Source organism: Rhinoderma darwinii, chromosome 1, assembly GCF_050947455.1.
Source record: "Rhinoderma darwinii isolate aRhiDar2 chromosome 1, aRhiDar2.hap1, whole genome shotgun sequence".
Classification (NCBI taxonomy): Eukaryota; Metazoa; Chordata; class Amphibia; order Anura; family Rhinodermatidae; genus Rhinoderma; species Rhinoderma darwinii.
Window position 1 is genome coordinate 177801491 of NC_134687.1, and position 21351 is coordinate 177822841.

The following is a 21351-nucleotide window of genomic DNA, read 5'->3' on the forward strand; positions in this document are numbered from 1 at the left end:
CATAGAAGCTGAAGAAAACATGAGATCATGGGTCACGTGGCGCACAAAGTGAGCTAAGAAGAAGGACACTTGGGAATTAGTAAGAAAATTAGAAAGTTTGTGTGAAGAACCTTAGAATTAACGACAACCTAAAAGTGTACACTCAGAAAACCCCTTTAAATTCAGACGGCAAAGAATTAGATTAGATGCGCCAAATTTAGTACAGTGGCTCATGCTGGATGATAAATTTGGCGCACCTTTAGGCACTTCTGCCTAACTTTATACCACCTCCTGTTAGCTTCTTTTTTGGGCAAAAATGTTGACACTTCTGCACCTTCATCTAAGCATCTCCGCACGTGGACCCCGCCAACCAAAACTTCTGAAATGTCTCTTTGACATAATGTTTTGCGAAAATACAGTTACTTTTTAAATGGATTTTCCCACCACAAGAAGTGATAGCTAGAATATTTCATCGCTTGCTGATCCTCAAAATGAAAGGGCTGCTGCTCTTTTATAGTTCTTCCCTGCACAGTGAGGCTGGGTTCACACGACCACATTAACGTCCGTAATGGACGGACGTATTTCGGCCGGAAGTCCCGGACCGAACACACTACAAGGAGCCGGGCTCCTAGCATCATAGTTATGTACGATGCTAGGAGTCCCTGCCTCTCCGTGGAACTACTGTCCCATACTGAAAACATGATTACAGTACGGGACAGTTGTCCTGCAGAGAGGCAGGGACTCCTAGCATTACGGACGTTAATGTGGTCGTGTGAACACAGCCTGACTCTCCCAGCCATCCATTGTGAAGACTGCATTGAATGGAGCTGCCCTTCGTGCTTGGAATCAGTAGGTCGGACCCCCACTGATCACAATGTTATGGCATCCAGTGATCTGCCATAACATTCTGGGATTGGAACACCCATTTTACTGCATGTTGTTCAATCTGTCTCTTTGCCTTTCTGATTTATGTACTGGACAAATCCTGGTTATTTATCCGATACATATTTAGCAATCATACCAACAGTGGCTCAATTATCATTTATCACAGTAAATCAATATGCTTTATTCTTCTGGGATTTTTTTTCTTTAAACTGTACTAAGGTGTTTATTCTATTTCTATGCAGATTTATTTTCGGACGGTTGAACTTGTTGAGGAGCCAATTGATGGCTCTCCTGGGCTGTCTTTCTACATAAAGATTAATGGAGTTCCCATTTTCCTCAAAGGATCCAACTGGATACCAGTTGACTCTTTTCAAGACAGAGTCAACTCTAACAAGTAATGAGTATTGCGGTCTGATCTGGCACTAGAGTATAGAACAGTTTTAGCAGCTTTAGTATAAATGATAATAGGCCACATTCAGATGTGGTGGATCTGTTGTGAATTTTTTTATATGGTTTCCGCACCAAAAATGCACAAAAGACTACAGTCCAATGCTAGTGAACATGTAGCGGAAAACAATCTGCAGCATACCCTGTCTGCTGTGGATTAATTGTGGTAGTTTGCAATTCATGTGGATTTTGCCATGGATTTGCAGCAAAATCCGCAGCGGAGAAATGTCTGGGTATTCGCTTTTCTTTGGACATCCACCTGACCAAGAATTCTTTGACTTCCTTTATGATTTTGTTGAAGGGCTTGTGTCATGTTGACAACCCCTGTCCATATGTTTTATTAGGGGATATGGAACTCATGTAGGGGACCCCACTCATCCCTATGTTCTAGAAAAGAGAGATGCTCTGTAAGAAAACTCTTGCGCCTTTTATCACCTGTTCTGGCAAAGCTTCCAGATTCAGAGTTTATGGGTTCAGGTGGTTAAGTTCCTCCACAACATTATGGGCATACCCCTGATCCCTCGGTTCTGTATACTCGACTTGTTAGATCTTCTTTAACTATCAAGCCTATATTCTTGCACAAATCCCCACTCCAGATAAATGACCATATTCCCACCCTAGCTCAATGGATTAGTGGCACGAACTCTTCTCTCTGCTACAAAATACTGATTTGCATGCACCGCGGTACTCCTAAATAACTTGAGATTTTTAGAAAAGTGCCGTGGGAGGCGGAAATGGCAGAAAAGTCGCAATTTGTACTGCAAATTTGCGACTTTTGTGCCGTTTGCGACTTTCTATGCCAGAGAATTGGCATAGAAATGTTAAGAAATTCCCCCAATGGGTCAGGAGCAGTGCCAGATGATCACTTGTTTGGTCAATTTCAGCTTAACATGCAATAGTCCGTCCCAATGGGTTCGCTCTTACTTACATAGTAAAAGAAAGGGATTGATGTCCAATCTCTTTCTACTACTAGTTTTTCATACAGTGTGACTTTGTAAGACTCCTCTGAATAAGCTATGCTGTTTTATATCGGTTACTAAAAAGTATTGACCTCCTCATAAGTTGCAATCATTAAAAAGAGATGTATTGTTTACTGGTAAATGTTCCTTCAGTAACATCCCATGTTTTGTACACAATATGACACACCGATTGTACAATTGTCGTCTTTATTTGTTTAAATTAAGCATTTTGTTGCATTAAAAAAAGATCGTCTCTCACTCTCGTGGACCTGATGCGTCCATGCATTACATGAACGGCCTTTTATTTTACTGCTATAGTTCCCCTGCAGTGGCCAACTTCATTTTTAAAAGGGGTTATCGTTGTAAAACAACCTCTTTAATACATAATTGGAAAAAGTCGCCGACATGATGAAAAAAATTATTTAAATGGTAGAGGCTTTCTGCCATAGGGGACAAGGAGTTCTATACCTGCTCAATACTGCTGATGTAGTAGTTGTAGAAACCCATTCACATACCGTATGTTTTTGGACTATTAGACGCACTTTTTCTCCAAAAAACTATGCTGTAATCTTGTGCCTTGTCTAATAGTCCGAATGCAGGCAGCTGCCAGTGTATGGAGAAGCAAGAGACTGAGCTCCGATTCAAAGGTCCTTGCAGTGCACTGTTATGGCAGCAGATTGTCCTGTGCTATGTAAAAAATATATGGGTTATCTGCCCACTGAACAGTCACATATTACAAATCCAATTCTGTCAAATCTGAGTGTTTTCCGTGAGCAAAAAACACAAACATTTGTGCACACAGCATAGTAAATCTGTGCCGGTCCTGATCTGCAGTGATCTTCTAGCCACGCTGCCTCCTATGAATAGAGCGACACGAAGTGCAAATTCATCACTATTAACCACTGCCTCTCCACACCGCTGATGTCTGGTTAGTTCATGGGTGGGTGAGAGCACTATTTCTGCCAATATCTTGTATCTCTGTGGCTGGAATTGTATTAGGGCACTGTGGTACTGTATCTATACCCTGTTGTCTGAATATTACCCAGGAAATGTACAGTTAAAGGCAAAACCCTTTGTCTCCTTTATGCTCCAAATTATGGGTGTTTCTTATGGTCCAGTGCATCCTATAGTCCAAAAAATACGGTAGATGCAATAAAGATCCAACTGCAGCACCAGTGTCTAGTGGCATTACTTTTTTTTTTTTTTACTGCCCTTCTCTAATGTCTACATGACTACAGAGTCCTGAACTCCCAGGCCAATAAACCATGGGCTTCAATTGCATCTTTGTAGCGCTTTGTAGGTGGATTACCTCTGCTGAATTAGATCACACTCATTTGCTTTTCTTCTGTATATTGCTGTGTTAGTTGACTTGAATCTTGAATTAAAAAAATTCATAATTCATAATGAGTAGATTTATTTGTAAGTTGTGACTTAAACATTGCTACCAATCTTTGCATACAACAGGCTCCGTAATCTATTACAGTCAGCGGTTGATGCTAATATGAATACTCTTCGTGTGTGGGGTGGAGGAATATATGAGAGTGACGAGTTCTACAACATTTGTGATGACTTGGGAATAATGGTAATCCCCTTACCTGTGCTGAATATAGTTCTTATATAGATTTTATAGGTATTAAAGGGTTGTTTAATGAAAACCATTGCAGTCCATATTATGTATTCAGGCATATGGCTGTCAGAGGGGTTACCCTTCCTCTGAGCCAGAACGTTGAGGCACTCCTTAAGAGCAGCTTTCATGTATTACATTATGTTAATCTGAATTGCTGCCATGTAATACCACACTTCACCTGCAGGGGCTGCTTCAGGGGAAGTATCTGGCTAGCTTAGGCTTCCCTTGGCAAGATCAGCTGTTTACCAGAGGTGTCAAAAGCTGGACCCTCAGCGATCGCCACACTATCTCATATAAAAAGGCATGTCTCTAATGATGATAAACAAGCCCGCCAAATGCTTATCTTTGCCTGTATTTGCCTAATATCCTATGCTTTTACATATGATAAAAGGAAGTCCGTTCCCATTGGCGGCCTACAGTGTTCTAAGAAATGATGTGGTCAAATACAGGAGTTGCTATGTAAACAGAACAAATGTAAAGACTTTTTACATCTCCTGCTTTTTGGATCATATCCTGGTTTTGGCCTATACTTGCCAAAACTTTTAATATCTATACATTCCCCCAAATGTACTGCAGCATTACAAGTTGTCGATTTTATTTTTATTTTTTTTACCTCCGTGTGTTTAACTGAGGTATTAAACTGAGAAATAAAGATCTATATTAGAAGGATTGTATCGTTTTAGGTTACCAACTGGTCATAGCAATCTTGTTTGTTTATGTACAGTACAAAAGTGTTTCGTTACTCTCGCAGGTCTGGCAGGATTTTATGTTTGCGTGTTCCCTTTATCCCACTGATGATTGGTTTCTGGATACAGTCAGAGAAGAACTCATTCACCAGGTATGTTGTCATATTTGGACAGATTTGAGAATCTTTTGAAACCTACTTTCTAAAAATAATGCACAAATGTAAATTTTTTTCTTTGCCACAAATAGACTGTAAGGGAAAAAAAATGCATTGCAATATAGTCAGAATTTAAAAATGTTTTGTCAGTAAATTAATATTTTAGGATAACAGGAAAAAGAGAAGCACTTTGGTATTCTAGTTACAAGTAATGTCAAGCAGCAGCTGCAAATGTAAGGTTTTAAGGTGTATAAAAAGAGATTAAAAACCTGTGACTCAAATTTAATATTGCCACTCTAAATCCTTTTGTAAGACCACATCTTGAATATGCGATTCAGTTTTAAACTACAAATTGTAAAACAGAAATGGGACAACTGTAGAGGGTTCAAAGGTGTGCGATCAGATTATTAAATGGGAGGGGAGGTCTCTCCCTTAGGGTACGTTCACATAGGCAAATTGCAGTTTTTATTGCGTATTTCGGCACGTAAATACACCTAGAAACAGTTCCCATTGACTTAAATATGAATTACACCATGTAGTTCAAACAAGGTGTATTTTTTCCACCCCTGAATTCAAATACCCTGCATAAAAATATGCCTCGTAAAAAAGAAGTGGCTTGTTTAGGCCCAGTTCAGTTCACACAATTTTTGGGCGCCGATTTTGATGCGAAAACCACGTCGGAAGTGGTGCCAAAAAACTTCCAAAACTGCCTTCCATTGCGGAGGCGGTAAAAAAAATAAAAGCAGCAAGCTCTTCCTAGCCGCGGTTCCGCCTCTGACCTCCCATTGAAATCAATGGGTGGCAGAGAAAGCGTATTTCGCAGCGTTCTTTTGGGCCGCGGGCGAAAAACACTGTGAAAATCGCGGCAAGATATTTTCTGAAGGAATTTTGAGGCCAATTTTTTATCTTTTTTTCTGCCTGCAAAAAAACTCGTGAACAGGGCCTTAGGCGTTTTTTAAACAGATTTTTCTATTCCCACTACAAAAAAAACCTTTGAAAATACGCTTAACCCCTTCAGGACGCAGCCCTTTTTCACATTTTCACTTTTGTTTCTTTCTCCCCACCTTTCAAAAGCTATAATTTTTTTTATTTTTCCGTCTATATAGCCATATGAGGGCTTGTTTTTTGCAGGACAAATTGTAGTTTTTCATGGCACCATTTATTGTACCGCATAATGTACTGGGAAGCTGAAAATATTTGTGGTTGGGGTTTTGTACGTCATATTTTGGGGGGGTTTTGTTTTACGGCGTCCATCAGGCGGTAAAAGCTATGTATTCACCTTATTCTACAGGTTGATGTGATTTACGGCGATACCAAATTTATATGTTTTGTTTTATGTTTTTCTAACTTTTAAAAAAATAAAACCATTTGCTAAATTAAAAAAAACGTGTTTGTTGCCGTATTCTGAGAGCCATAACTTTTTTATTTGTTTTGCGGGGCGAGCTGTAGTTTTCACCGATACCATTTTGGGGTATATGCGACTTTTTGATCATTTTCTATTTCATTTTTTTGGAGCGCTAAGGTGACCAAAAAACAGCAATTTGCGTGTTTTTATATATATATATATATATATATATATATATATATATATATATTTTAGAGCATTCACCGAGCGGGTTAAACAACGTTCTATTGTGATAGTTCAGACTTTTACGGACGCGGCGATACCAGTTATGTTAACTTTTATTTTTTTTAACATTGATTTAGGGGAAAAATGTGAAAAGGTTTTTTTTTTTTAACTTTTAATACTTTATTGTTTTTGGAACATAGCAAAAATCTTTATTTAACTGTTTTGTACTTTTTTTATTAGTCCCCCTAGGAGACTTGAAGCAGCGATTGTTGGATCGCTTGCATGATATACTGCAATACTAATGTATTGCAGTATATCGCGATTCTGACAGTCTCCTTTGAAGCCCTACCGGAGGCAGAGCTTCAAAGGAGTACAAAGATGGCGGACCTGGGGGCTTTTGTTCGCCCCCCAGGCTGCCATAGCAACTGTTGTAACCGACCGGTCATGCCGTGCGGGGGGGGGGGGGGCGTGATCGCGAGTTTCCATTTAGGACTCATGTCCCTTGGCTTTTCCATGTTTCCAAAATGACAACATGCTTCGAGGTGTGTGCTGATTCATCTGCATTCTACTCCAGTGACTTGGTTTCCTGGTGTCATCTTTATTGAGGGCATATAAAGATATAGAAAGCCATGTATATACTTAGTCAATTATATACTACTGAAAATGTTAATAATTCATTGCATTAAAATTTTAATTTATTTTGATCATTCTAGATAAGAAGACTTAAATCTCACCCGTGTATTATTGTTTGGAGTGGCAATAATGAGAATGAGGCTGCCCTTGCCAGTGACTGGTTTTCAATACCAAGCTACATGAAGGAGGTTTATGTAAAGGACTATCTGACACTTTACATAAAAACTCTCAGAGCTCTTGTTCTTGAGGTAGGTCATTAGCTTGTGTTTTAATGCTTTATATTTAAAGCGGACCTCTGCACTCTCCTCACATGTCTTTTATGAAATAACAAATCTGGAGCATCTTTTACTGGAACTCTTCAATGTCCTTCCTCTGTTAGTCCTCCTGGAAATGTTCACCATGTCAGTAGGGTGTATCTTAGTTTATAGTCTGCAGCAGATGTACAGTAGGCCTAGTTTGCCTAGATTAACTTGTTTAACCTTGGAACAGATTAAATAGCTAACACAGAGTTAGGCCTCATTTACACGAGCGTGTGCGTTTTGCGCGCGCAAAAAACGCTGCGTTTTGCGCGCGCAAAAGGCACTTGGCAGCTCCGTGTGTCATCCGTGTATGATGCGCGGCTGCGTGATTTTCGCGCAGCCGCCATCATAGAGATGAGGCTAGTCGACGCCCGTCACTGTCCAAGGTGCTGAAAGAGCTAACTGATCGGCAGTAACTCTTTCAGCACCCTCGACAGTGAATGCCGAACACAATATACACCAACCTGTGAATAAAAAAAGACTTTCATACTTACCAAGAACTTCCTGCTTCCCCCAGTCCGGGCTCCCGGCCGTTGCCTTGGTGACGCGTCCCTCTCTTGTCATCCGGCCCCACCTCCCAGGATGACGCCGCAGTCCATGAGACCGCTGCAGCCTGTGATTGGCTGCAGCCTGTGCTTGGCCTGTGATTGGCTGCAGCTGTCACTTGGACTTAACTGTCATCCCGGGAGGTCGGACCGGAGTTATCGGTAAGTCAGAACGTCTTTTTTTTTTTACAGGTTCATGGATTTTCGGAGCGGAAGTCACTGTCCATGGTGCTGAACCAGTTTAACGCTTTCAGCACCGTGGACAGTGACTGTCTCCTGACGTCGCGTACCCGAACATTTTTTACCGGTTTCGGTCAAAACGAGTTTGGCCGAACCCGGTGAAGTTCGGTGCGCTCATCTCGAATTTGACACTCCGTTTGGATGTTTGTAAACAGAAAAGCACGTGGTGCTTTTCTGTTTACATTCAGGAGTTTGACAGCTCTTGCGCGAATCACGCAGTTCGCACGGAAGTGCTTCCGTGCGGCATGCGTGGTTTTCACGCACCCATTGACTTCAATGGGTGCGTGAGTGCGCGAAAAACGCACGATTATAGAACATGTCGTGAGTTTTTTTCTACGCACACGCGCTGAGCGCAATTCACGCATCGTCTAAACAGCCCCATAGACTATTATAGGTGCGTACGACACGCGTGAAAAGCACGCGCGTCGCACGCGCGTATAATACGCTCGTGTAAATGAGGCCTTAGACGGAAGGTTATATCTGGAGCTTTTTACAAACCCCTTCGGCTCCTTCTGTTAGTGGGAAAAAAAAATAATTAAACATTGCCTCCAGGAAGTAAGTTCATCATAATTCGATTTTACTCTGACTTTGTGTTGGTATGATTTTATAGTTGATATATGTATTATATAGTATATGTACAGTTTATATATATGTATTATATAGTATATGTATAGTTTATATACTGTTATGTATGTGTTTCTACAGGTAGTTTCCAATAACCAGCCCTCCCAGCCAATAACGACAATTGGTTACCAATTATTTTTTAATTGAAGCTAATAGATTTTTAATTTTAAGCCTTTTTTTATATCCACATAGGACCAAAATTAATTATTCGGTATATTATTTTATCAGCGGTCGGCACTCTATTTTTCTATATACAATTTTGAATTAATAGTAAAAAGAGTGTGTTGTTTTTTTGTTTTTGTTTTTTGGAGGGGGGGGGGTGGGCAGACTGACTCCATGGCTTATTGCGATGGATGCCATATTGGAGCCCATAATTGTTCTCCAATAATGATCAGAATATAGAAACCAAGGAGGCTGTGAGGGTGCTCTCATAAGAATTACACGCAGACTAAGTATCATCTCATGTTCTCTCTTTTTTCAGATGGATGTGACTCGTCCTTTCATTGCTTCAAGTCCTACCAATGGGAAAGAGACTATTAAAGAAAATTGGCTTTCCAAGTACCCCTATGACAATCACTACGGGGATGTTCACTACTACAACTATTTGACAGATTGTTGGAACTGGTCATCATACCCCAAACCTCGCCTAGCCTCAGAATATGGCTTTCAATCTTGGCCTTCATTCAGTACGATACGTAAGGTATAACATGTAATTTTCAAGAATATCAAGAAACAAGAACTATTCTTAAAAGCTGGGTATTGTTATTACAGAGTGTACTGGTCTGGCTGCCAGCTTTTACTTTTATCAAATGAGATATATATATATTATATACATTACCGTTCAAAAGTTTGGGGTCACCCAGACAATTTTGTGTTTTCCATGAAAACTCACACTTATATTTATCAAATGAGTTGCAAAATGAATAGAAAATATAGTCAAGACATTGACAAGGTTAGAAATAATGATTTTTATTTAAAATAATAATTTTCTCCTTCAAACTTTGCTTTCGTCAAAGAATGCTCCATTTGCAGCAATTACAGCATTGCAGACCTTTGGCATTCTAGCTGTTAATTTGCTGAGGTAATCGGGAGAAATTTCACCCCATGCTTGCAGAAGGCCCTCCCACAAGTTGGATTGGCTTGATGGGCACTTCTTGCGTACCATACGGTCAAGCTGCTCCCACAGCAGCTCTATGGGGTTGAGATCTGGTGACTGCGCTGGCCACTCCATTACAGATAGAATACCAGCTGCCTGCTTCTTCCCTAAATAGTTCTTGCATAATTTGGAGGTGTGCTTTGGGTCATTGTCCTGTTGTAGGATGAAATTGGCTCCAATCAAGCGCTGTCCACAGGGTATGGCATGGCGTTGCAAAATGGAGTGATAGCCTCCCTTATTCAAAATCCCTTTTACCTTGTACAAATCTCCCACTTTACCAGCACCAAAGCAACCCCAGACCATCACATTACCTCCACCATGTCTGTGTGCTTTTGCCCATATTAATCTTTTCCTTTTATTAGCTAGTCTCAGATATGGCTTTTTCTTTGCCACTCTGCCCTGAAGGCCAGCATCCCGGAGTCGCCTCTTCACTGTAGACGTTGACACTGGCGTTTTGCGGGTACTATTTAATGAAGCTGCCAGTTGAGGAGCTGTGAGGCGTCTATTTCTCAAACTAGAGACTCTAATGTACTTGTCTTGTTGCTCAGTTGTGCAGCGGGGCCTCCCACTTCTCTTTCTACTCTGGTTAGAGCCTGTGTGTGTTGTCCTCTGAAGGGAGTAGTACACACCGTTGTAGGAAATCTTCAGTTTCTTGGCAATTTCTCGCATGCAATAGTCTTCATTTCTAAGAACAAGAATAGACTGTCGAGTTTCACATGAAAGCTCTCTTTTTCTAGCCATTTTGAGTGCTGAATCGAACCCACAAATGTAATGCTCCAGATTCTCAACTAGCTCAAAGTATGGTCAGTTTTATAGCTACTCTAAACAGCAAAACTGTTTACAGTGGTGCTAACATAATTGCACAAGGGGTTTCAAGTGTTTTCTAATCATCCATTAACCTTCTAAGACTGTTAGCAAACACAATGTACCATTAGAACACTGGAGTGATGGTTGCTGGAAATGGGCACCTATGTAGATATTGCATTAAAAACCAGACGTTTGCAGCTAGAATAGTCATCTAGCACATTAACAATGTATAGAGTGTATTTCTGATTAATTTAATGTTATCTTCATTGAAAAAAAACTGTGCTTTTCTTGCAAAAATAAGGAAATTTCTAAGTGACCCTAAACTTTTGAACGGTAGTGTGTGTGTGTGTGTGTGTATATATATATATATATATATATATATATATAAACAAATAGCGCAAGATGGAGCAGCACAGTAGCAGGAACGACCTCCCGGTTGGTGCAAGCTCCAGAGGAACGACCCTTTTCCTTAAAATTATGTACAAAGAGCAAGGAAGCCTACGTGAAAAAGCCCTCATAGAGAGGCTGAAATGTTGTGGTGGCGTTTGGTCAATAAACATCTCATTTTTTTATTTGGAGTGCTGGTTTCTTGCTCTTTCTTTGTGTGTATATGTGTGTGTGTGTATGTGTGTGTGTGTGTGTGTGTGTGTGTGTGTGGATATATATATATATATATATATATATATATCCAAAAAAGAGAATGTGAAGCAGCACTCAAATAAAGTGAATTTATTCATCCAACATGGAACCACAACGTTTCACCTCCTCTATGAAGGGAAGGCATTTTCAAGTGAAAATGCCTTCATAGAGGAGGTGAAACGTTGTGGTTCCATGTTGGATGAATAAATTCACTTTATTTGAGTGCTGCTTCACGTTCTCTTTTTTGGATATCTAACACACAAGGAGAGGTCACTCCTTTATTTTTGAAGCTTTGCACCAGCCTAGTCAGGCATTTGTTCACAGTGCTGCTCCAATCCTCTGCTTTTATATATATATATATATATATATATATATATATATATATATATATATATATATATATATATATATATATATATATATATATATATATAAACAAATGTGTACATTTAAGTAAAAGAAAAATAAATGCAGTCCCACATTTTCTGATATGTTATTATATTGATATAAGGTATAGATTTGCTTCCTATGAGGCACATTGTAAGCATGTTTGATCATTGGAATATATATCCTTGGCATAGCTGTGAGTGCTCATGGATAAAAATAGTGTAAGCAGGTTGCTACTCTAGTAGCACCTTTTAATTTTCCTTCTAAAATTACCTTTATACCATCCCATAGGGACACTATCTTCTCATATAGGGGTCAGCGAAGTACCGACTAGAAATTTTCATTCCCTAAAGCAGTCTTCCTTTTCTTAAAATTACTACCAGTTGTAAGGGTAAGGCCACACTTAGCGGCCATGGGTGCAGCCATCAACTACGGTGGCATGTGGTTTTACTGCAAATGAGTGCTGTTTTTAAAGTGATTGTCAATGGCCGCGCGGTTTTGCGGGTAACACTGCAAACCACGTCAGCATGCAGCCGCTTGCCATTACTATGTATAGCTTTACCCAAAAGGAACTAATTTGGGTAATGCATTTTTATTAGGGAATTTATTATAATGCAGTTCTTTAATAAATTGCTTAATAGCTCCAAAATTGACTTTCATGCCTTTTGTTCACACTTGGCAGTAGTGGTATGGCACAGAGCAGCTTAGACAACATGTCTTCTAGCCTGGTAGGTTTACTCTGTTTACCATGGGCCTTTACCTGATCTACATCAACTTAAAGGGTTGTCCCAACTGGATAACTCCTTCAAAGTATTGGCCATCAGGTGATTGCTGTGTGTCTGGCTGCTGAAACCCGGGTAATCCGCTGTTACGGTAAACTTAGTATTACATGACCCACGTTCAAAGAAATGGGCTACCATGTAATATAGAGCGAGAACCGTTCTTTGCAGTGTCTCTCCGTCCTGGCTTATAGAGGAGGCTTCCAAGCGGGGGACCACTGATAGGAAGTCCATATGCTCTAATATGGCACATTGTCGGGGTTTGTCCATTTGGGTCAACCAAACTAAGAGAGAGAAGACGGGCCTCTCATTAATAAAGCAAAACATGTTTGTCCTTTTGTCTCATTTAAGTGGTGCCAAGGAAAATCTTTACTTTGTGTTTTAGCTTTAGGGCTGCATCATTTATGCAACCTGACAACTTTTTGTGTTACAATAATTTCAATAAGTTTACCTAAAGTTCTGTGCCCTTCATTGCCCACTAAAGCCACCTAGACTGAAGCAGATCCCGTCTTTTACTGAGGAATCCTTGTGGATGAGCGCGCACAGAACTCCTAATCTGCCAGTATATTTTGTTTCTTTTTTTTATTTATTTTCTATGTTCACATAGGGCGAATATTCTGCGTAAACATCTGCAGGAAATTCACAATATACTCATTTGGATTTGACTTTGGATTTCACCCTTTGTAATGCCAATCGTGAAGTCCACAGAAAAATCCTCCAACTTTTTGCTACAGAATAGATCATGCTGCAAATTTATAAAATCATCAATGAACCCTAAGGGTATGTGCACAAGAGAACTGGCTTTTACGTCTGAAAAGACAGACTGTTTTCAGGAGAAAACAGCTGCGTCGTTTCAGACGTAAAAGCTCCTCCTAGCATTATGCGAGGTGTCTTTGACGCCCGTAAATTTGAGCTTTTGTTCATTGAATTTAATGAAAAACGGCTCAAATTACGTCCAAAGAAGTGTCCTGCACTTCTTTGACGAGGCAGTCATTTTACGCGTCGTCGTTTGACAGCTGTCAAACGACGACGCGTAAATTACTGGTCGTCGGCACAGTACGTCGGCAAACCCATTCAAATGAATGAGCAGATGTTTGCCGACGTATTGTAGCCGTATTTTCAGACGTAAATCGAGGCATAATGAAACCCATTCACTTGCATTGTAGTTAAATGAAGATTTTCAGTGGAAAATCCAAAGCAAATCTGCCCCGTGTTAACATAGCCTTAGTCTTTTTGAAGGTGCACAGCTGTCAAGTACAGTAGAAATTTCATCCGACCCAGACTCTTGTATGATATATTGTAAATTATTTTCATAGGTGTCTTCTCCTGAGGACTGGTCTTACACTAGCAACTTTAGCACCCATCGTCAACATCATGATTCAGGGAATGAGCAAATGATGTTCCAGGCTGGTCTCCACTACAAGATGCCAACAAACGTCAATCCTGTGAAACATTTTCACGATACTTTGTACCTGACTCAGGTATCAAGATTGCTTTTATTACTCTGACTTTGTGTTGGCATGATTTTATAGTTGATATATGTATTATATAGTATATGTACAGTTTATATGCCGTTATGTATGTATTTCTATAGGTAGTTTCCAATAACCAGCCCTCACAGCCAACAGCGACAATTGGTTACCAATTATTTTTTAATTGATGCTAATAGATTTTTAATTTTAAGACTTTTTTTTATATCTACATAGGACCAAAATTTATTATTCGGTATATTATTTTATCAGGGGTCGGTGCTCTATTTTTCTATTACTGAGTTCCAAATCCCCTGCTTTCTTTATCACATAGTTAAATGCTAAAATTCTGGTTATCAATAGTGGGATCTTATTGAAGACAAATGAGTTTCATTGGGAGCTGTAGCAGTGAACTACTCCTTTTGGAAAATACAGGCAGCAAGAACTTTTATTCCCTTACGTTCTACCAGCAGCACAATAATGGGGTATTTCTGTTCCTGTGTACTAGTAGGACAGATGGAATTTTTAATTTCATCAAATTTAACCCTAATTAACTGGAGCCCCCTCCCTACATAAGCACATCTAGCCCCTCCCACCTTGTTTTTTTCTGTCCTCTGGAACAGTCTGCTAGAATGAGACCTACCATCCGCAGACCTGTGGCCAAATGGGGCTTAGCTTTAGTCCTAAGGGCTTATTCACACGAACGTTGAATTCATCCGTGCGATCGCCGCATTTAAGGGGTTTGAAACATATCGGCAGCCCCCACGAAGTGATTGTGGGGGCTGATGATGCTTGTCATGGCAACCGGAGGCCAGACAATGACAGTTAGAATACATTACACTACCTAGGTAGTGTAATGTATTCTAGCAGCGATCAGAGCTACAAGTCTTCAAGTCCCCAAGTGGGACAAAAAAAAAAAAGTAAATAAAAGTGTAAAAATAAAAGTTATGTAAAAAAAAAAACAAGAACTTCTTTTTTCCTATAATAAGTATTTTATTATGGGGAAAAAAATGAAAACTTTAAAAAAAAGTACACATTTGGGAGCACCGCGTTCGTAACGACCCAAACTATAAAATAATGTTATTTTTCCCGCACAATGAACACCGCAAAAATAAATCCATAAAAAACAATGCCAGAATCGCTATTTTTTTTGGTCACCACCCCTCCCAAAATATAGAATACAAAGTGATCAAAAAGACGCATTTCACCGAAATTAGTACCAGTAAAAAGTAAAACCCGTCCCGCGAAAATCTAGCCCTTGCACAGCTTTTTTGACTGAAAAAGAAAAAGTTCTGGTGCTCAGAATATGGTGACACATAAAATAAATTATTTTACAAAAAAGTGATGTTATTGTGCAAACGCTGCAAAACATAAAAAAATCGCCGTAATCGTACCAACTCACAGAGTAAAGTAAAATTTTCATTTATAGCGCACGGTTAACACTGTAAAAAAAAAAAAATTACTAAAAAACATTGTCAGAATTGCTTGTCTTTGGTCACCCGGCTTGCAAAAAAATTGAATAAAAAGTGATCAAAAATTTGCATGTGGGTAAAGAAAAAATAAAAAAGTTCTGGCTCTTCAAAAATGGCGATGCAAAATGTGCAGAGTGTTCCAAAAGCGGATAAGATCGGGTGCCATTTATCATTGCAACACCGGCCACATATCTATGAATTATTTATTTACCGCATTATGATACTCTCTTATTATGCCCTGACGTACTCCGCACAGATTACACATGCCCCACATTATAAACTGAAATACCAGTAAAGCCCCAAACAACTACTGCCAAGCAGAATCTACACTCCAAAAGCAAAGTGGTGCTCCCTCCCTTCTGAGCCCTGCAGCATGCCCAAACAGCAGTTTACATCCACATATATGGCATCGCCATACCCGGGAAAACCCGCTTAACGATTTTTTTCGTTATTTGTCCTCAGTGGCACAAACTGGGCACAACATATTCTGCACTAAAATGGCATATCCGTGGAAAATTAAAATTTTCGTTTTGCACCATTCGCTGTGCAGTAACCTCTTTGCGCACTATGACTTAATAGCACGTCATTATGCTGTTACAGTGTATTGCAGTGTATTGTACCAGCGATCCAATGATCGCTGGTTCAAGTCCCCTAAGGGGACTAATAAAATGTGTAAAATAATTAAAGTTATTAGTAGCAAGAAAACAAAATGAAAAAGTAAAAAAAATAAAAATATTTTCTTCTAAAGTAATGTAAGAAAATAAACAAAATTGGTATCGCTACGTCCGTAAAAGTCCGAACTATTACAATATACAATTATTTAACTCGCACGGTGAACACTAAAAAATAAAATAAACGCGAAAATCGCTTTTTTTTTTTTTGGGTCAAATTAGCTCTAAAAAAAAAATGCTTATGTACCAAAAAATGGTACCAATAAAAACTACAACTCGTCGCTCAAAAAATAAGCCCTCACACTGCTCAATCGACCGAAAAATAGAAAAGTTACGGCTCTCCGAATGTGGTGAAACAAAATAATTTTGTAAAAGTAGTAAAATATATATATATTAAAAAAAACAACTATATAAATTTGGTATCACCGTAATTGTATTGAGCCGCAGAATAAAGTAAAGTTTTTGTTTTTACTGAACGGTGAAAGCCGTAAAAAAAAGAGTTTTTTCCAATTTCAACCCGCAAAGATTACTTTTTCAGTTTCCCAGTACATTTTATGGTGCTTTAAATAGTGTCAATAGAAACTACAACTCATCCAGCAAGAAATATGCCCTCACACCACTCGATTGACGGAAAAAGAAAAAAAAAGTTATGGCTCTTGGAATGCAGGGAGTGAAAAACGAAAATAAGACCGCAAAAAATGGATCAGGGTTAATTAATTTCTAATGGAAAAAAATGTATGATCACATGTGAGGTATAGCCATACTCGGATTGCTTTACAAATGTTGGGGTGTTTTTTTTTCTCCTTTTATCCCTTGCGAAAATGAAAAAATTCAACATTTTAGTGGAAAAATGTTGATATTCATTTTCATGGCCTAATCCTAAGAAATTCTGCAAAAGACCTGTGGGGTCTAAATGCTCACTATACCCATAGAAAAATTCCTTGAGGGGTCTTGTTTCCAAAATGGGGTCACTTTTGGGGTGTTTCCACTATTTTGGTCCCTCCTGGGCGTTGCAAACGTGACATGGCACCGAAAACCATTCCAGCAAAATCTGTGCTCCAAAATCCAAATGGCGCTCCTTCCCTTCTGAGCCTTGCTGAGCTCAGCAGTTTATTTCCACATATGGGGTAATGCCATAATCAGGAGACATTGCTTTATAAATGTTGGGGTGCATTTTCTTCTTTATTCCTTGTAAATATTATAAATTTCTATGTTTTTTTCAGAAAAAAGGTAGATTTTCATTTTTACAGACTAATTCCAATATATTTAGCGAAAAAGATGTGTGGTCAAAATGCTAACTATACACCTCTCAAGGAATTTATCTAGGGGTAGTTACCAAAACGGGGTAACTTTTGGGGTGTTTCCACTGTTTTGGCACCACAACACCTCTTCAAACCTGACATGGTGCCTAAAATATATTCTAAAAAAGAGGAGGCCCCAATATCCACTGGGTGCTCCTTTGATTCTGAGACCGGTGCTTCTGTCCTTTAGTACACTAGGGCCACACGTGGGATATTTGTAAAAACTTCAGAATCTGGGCAATAAAATATTGAGTTGCATTTCTCAGATAAAATCTTTTGGGGTACAAAAAAAAATGTATTGCTAATGAATTTCGGCAAAAAAAATAAAATTTGTAAATTTCATCTCTTCTTTGCTTTAATTCCTCTGAGACACCTAAAGGGTTAAACACTTTATGAATGCTGATTCGAACACTTTGAGGGGTGCAGTTTTCAAAATGGGGTGATTTTATGGGGACTTTCTAATAGATAAGGCCCTCAAAGCCACTTCAGAACTGAACTGGTCCCTGAAAATATGGCCTTTTGAAATTTTCTTTAAAATATGAGAAATTGCTGCTAAAGTTCTAAGCCTTGTAACGTCCGAGAAAAATAAAAGGATGTTCAAAAAACGATGCAAGCATAAAGTAGACATATGGGAAATGTAAACTAGTAACTATTTTGTGTGGTGTTACTATCTGTTTTACAAGCAGATACGTTAAAATTTAGAAAAATTCAAATTTTTGAAATTTTCTCTAAATTTTGCTGTTTTTTTTAAAAATAAATACTGAATTTATCGACCAAATTTTTTCACTAACATAAAGTCCAATATGTCACAAGAAAACAATCTCAGAATCGATTGGATAGGTAAAAGCATTCCGAAGTTATTACCACATAAAGTTACACATGTTAGATTTGAAAAAATCTGTGTCCTGAAGTACAAAACAGGCTGCGTCCTGAAGGGGTTAATATATCTTTATAGTGGTCAACGCTCATTTTTTTTTTTTGTTGCAGAGCTCCAAATTCTCCACATACAGTAGATATATAACTAAATGATAACATTCTGGATGCCTGATCCTGCATTTGAGGGATCAACTACATTGAACTAAATAATAAAACAGTATGCACTAAGATCCTAAGCTACCTGCAGAGGCCCAATCCCTATAAAGATATATTCTAAAATTAATCAATGCAAAATGTAGGTTCTGACAATCGCATGATGTTAAAAGCAGGACATTCACATTACGCAAATCCAGTGAACACATGCTTTTAGTAAAAAAAAAAAGTTGTCCGCTCTACTTGTTCAATTCCATTAAAAAGTTTATTTCAATATGGTTTTGCCAAACTTTTGGAAAAATGTCATAGAAAATATATCGTTTTATTACATCAGATATTCGTTTTCTTCTATAGAAGTGAGCCAAAGTTGAATAGAGGGGAACAGGTTTCATGTATATATCATCTCCAGGTTCTCTCTCTATATTCATCTCTGGAGAACCCAATGTAATAGTCCATGATTGTATTAGTAATATTCACCGTCACTCTAGGTCACACTGCCCTGTAACAAGCCCAGTATCCGATCCTCATGAGCTTTTCTGTCTGCTTTAGTCATGGAAGTAAATTAATACTATTATTATCCTGACCTGAAGAGGCGGTAACAGAGCTATCTCATTTTTAGGTAATGCAGGCTCAGTGTGTCAAGCTACAGACGGAATTTTACAGGCGCAGTCAGAGTGAAATTCTACGCGGACGGGGTTTTACAATGGGTGCACTCTACTGGCAACTAAATGACATCTGGCAAGCACCTTCTTGGTCCTCAATAGGTACGTGTAAAAAAAAATGTTTCAGCCTGTCTCTATGTGCCATAACATTACATGCACCTAGTGCAGCAGTTTTATGTGTAACTCCCCCCCCCTTCCTCTTGCCATATCCTCTCTTGCTATCCCCCAATGGGTGCAGATTCTGGGACCACAAAAACTGCCAACCTGCAAAATGTAGGGAAAAATGGTCTTTAAAATACCATGAAATTCCCAGGCCAGACCCTTGCACTCCTGTGTGACCACTAGGCTACAATAATGTTGTGTCCATAGAGACATCATTACATGTTGTAGACTGCAGTTGTCTTGTCCATAGACATTTAATGTCCAATGTCCGTGGCATAATTTTGGAAATTTTTTATAGCGTTACCATGGAGGCAATGTCAATGCGTCTTAGTCGTCGCACTACAGTGCATAGGGCTGACAGCGGCTTATTAGCAAGGAATTTTTAAGTGTGTTACAAACTCTTAATTGGGGGAGGGGGTTGTAAAACCAGTCATTTCCTGGGGAAAAAACCCAGAAAGCAGCATGGATAAAGGAGGGATTTTATATACAGTAAAGAAAAATAACTGTATCATGCGTGGTATTGGGCCTAGGGCCAAGACAGTTCTCAGTCTGCCTTTGATCCAGCGAGTCACAATGCATTAAAGAAAAGTTAAATGACAGTTATATCTCTGCAACACAGTACCATGTATGTTAAAAATTATGACAAATGTACACAGTAAGTAAAATGAAAAGATTCTTCCAGATCACCGGTGTCCTCCGTCTTCAGTGATCCAGTACATGGACCTCGCCCTGGCCCAGGCGTCTTCCACAGTAGCAAAAAAAAAAAAAAGGTTTGATCCAGCACTTTGTGAAGAAGTTACAGGACTTTATTTTCTAAACATAAAAAAATCCACTCCGCACATAAAGACAAAGGACCAGTACGCTTACGCGTTTCAAGCGCCAACTGCGTTCTTCGTCATGGCTAGTTGGGATTTAAAACGCGTAAGCGTACTGGTCCTTTGTCTTTGTGCTGAGTGGATTTTTTATGTTTAGAAAATAAAGTCCTGTAACTTCTTCACAAAGTGCTGGATCAAACCTTTTTTCTTTTTTTGCTACTGTGGAAGACGCCTGGGCCAGGGCGAGGTCCATTTTTTTTTTGCAAATGTACACAGTAAACCTGAATGGTTTTAGCTCTGATGCTTCAGAAACTATACTTAGTTAATTTTAAATAGGATGTATCATGTGTTTAGTTTTAGTTTAATTTATTTAGAATTAAGCATGAAGAAGAGAAATGTGGTGGGTTGTTTTTTTGGAGCTTTTTTTTTTTTTTTTTTATTTCCTTTGGGTGACATATAGGATGCACACAATTTCTTCCTTAATTGTCTGTATAGACTATTGCAGCAGGGTATGTGCACATTGTGGGAGTTAATTGAGAGAAAAATGTCATTGATTATTTATGTCTCTGGGAAATAATGGAGCCCTACCTCCCATAGACCAGGGAGTGACAGGGAAGATGCATACAGAGCCTTATATGTGTTTATAGTGTTGCTATCTAGCCCACCCTCTAATGATAATGAGATGATTCTCTAATGCTGTCCCAGTCTATACAGGCAAGAAGTGAAAGGGCAGAGCACTTTATATAGTCCAGGATGTAAGGGGATAGTTGTGGGACCACTTTGTTGGTACGCACACTGGCCCTTTTAAGGCCGGGGACGAGCACGCGCACCCTAGACTCAGGAGTAGCCGAGTGGAGCTGCGTGTGCTGGCGTCTCCTGGGAGGGAAACGCCGGCAAGCCTTCAGAGTCCCGAGGTCACGGCTGCCAGTGAGTTCAGCGTGCCTGTGGTCAGAGACCGCAGGCACAGCATTAGATTAGCTAGGAGATTGGGCATTACTAAACTAGTGACAGATCCTCTTTAATGTACAGTGCATATATGTGACCTAATGTTAAATTCAGATTAAAAAAGAATGTCAAAGCACTCCTGTTTTCATTGTTTAATAGAATATGGAGGCAAGTGGAAAATGCTTCATTACTATGCCAAAGATTTCTTTGCCCCTGTAGCAGTAAGTGCTTTTGAAGACCAAGATACCTTAAACATTTATGGAGTGTCTGATCTGCTGGAGAAATGTTCTTTCAAGCTAGCAGTAAGTTCATATATATATATATAAACATAAAAAAACTTAGCTGTTCTTTAGCAGCTTCTGAATTTCAGATTTCACTGTCTTAAAGGGAATCTGACAGCGCTATATA

General features: G+C 39.1%; 1 protein-coding gene across 1 annotated transcript in view; it reads left to right on the top strand.

The window, feature by feature from the left end:
- The window catches only part of MANBA (mannosidase beta), a 66179-nt gene that overhangs the window by 36843 nt on the left and 7985 nt on the right, over positions 1-21351 (top strand). The window contains exons 8-15 of the mRNA XM_075849762.1: positions 1107-1258; positions 3735-3852; positions 4649-4735; positions 7022-7189; positions 9131-9349; positions 13734-13898; positions 18979-19123; positions 21103-21245. Of these exons, the coding sequence (XP_075705877.1) occupies positions 1107-1258; positions 3735-3852; positions 4649-4735; positions 7022-7189; positions 9131-9349; positions 13734-13898; positions 18979-19123; positions 21103-21245 (1197 nt within the window). The remainder of the gene's footprint in view (positions 1-1106; positions 1259-3734; positions 3853-4648; positions 4736-7021; positions 7190-9130; positions 9350-13733; positions 13899-18978; positions 19124-21102; positions 21246-21351) is intronic.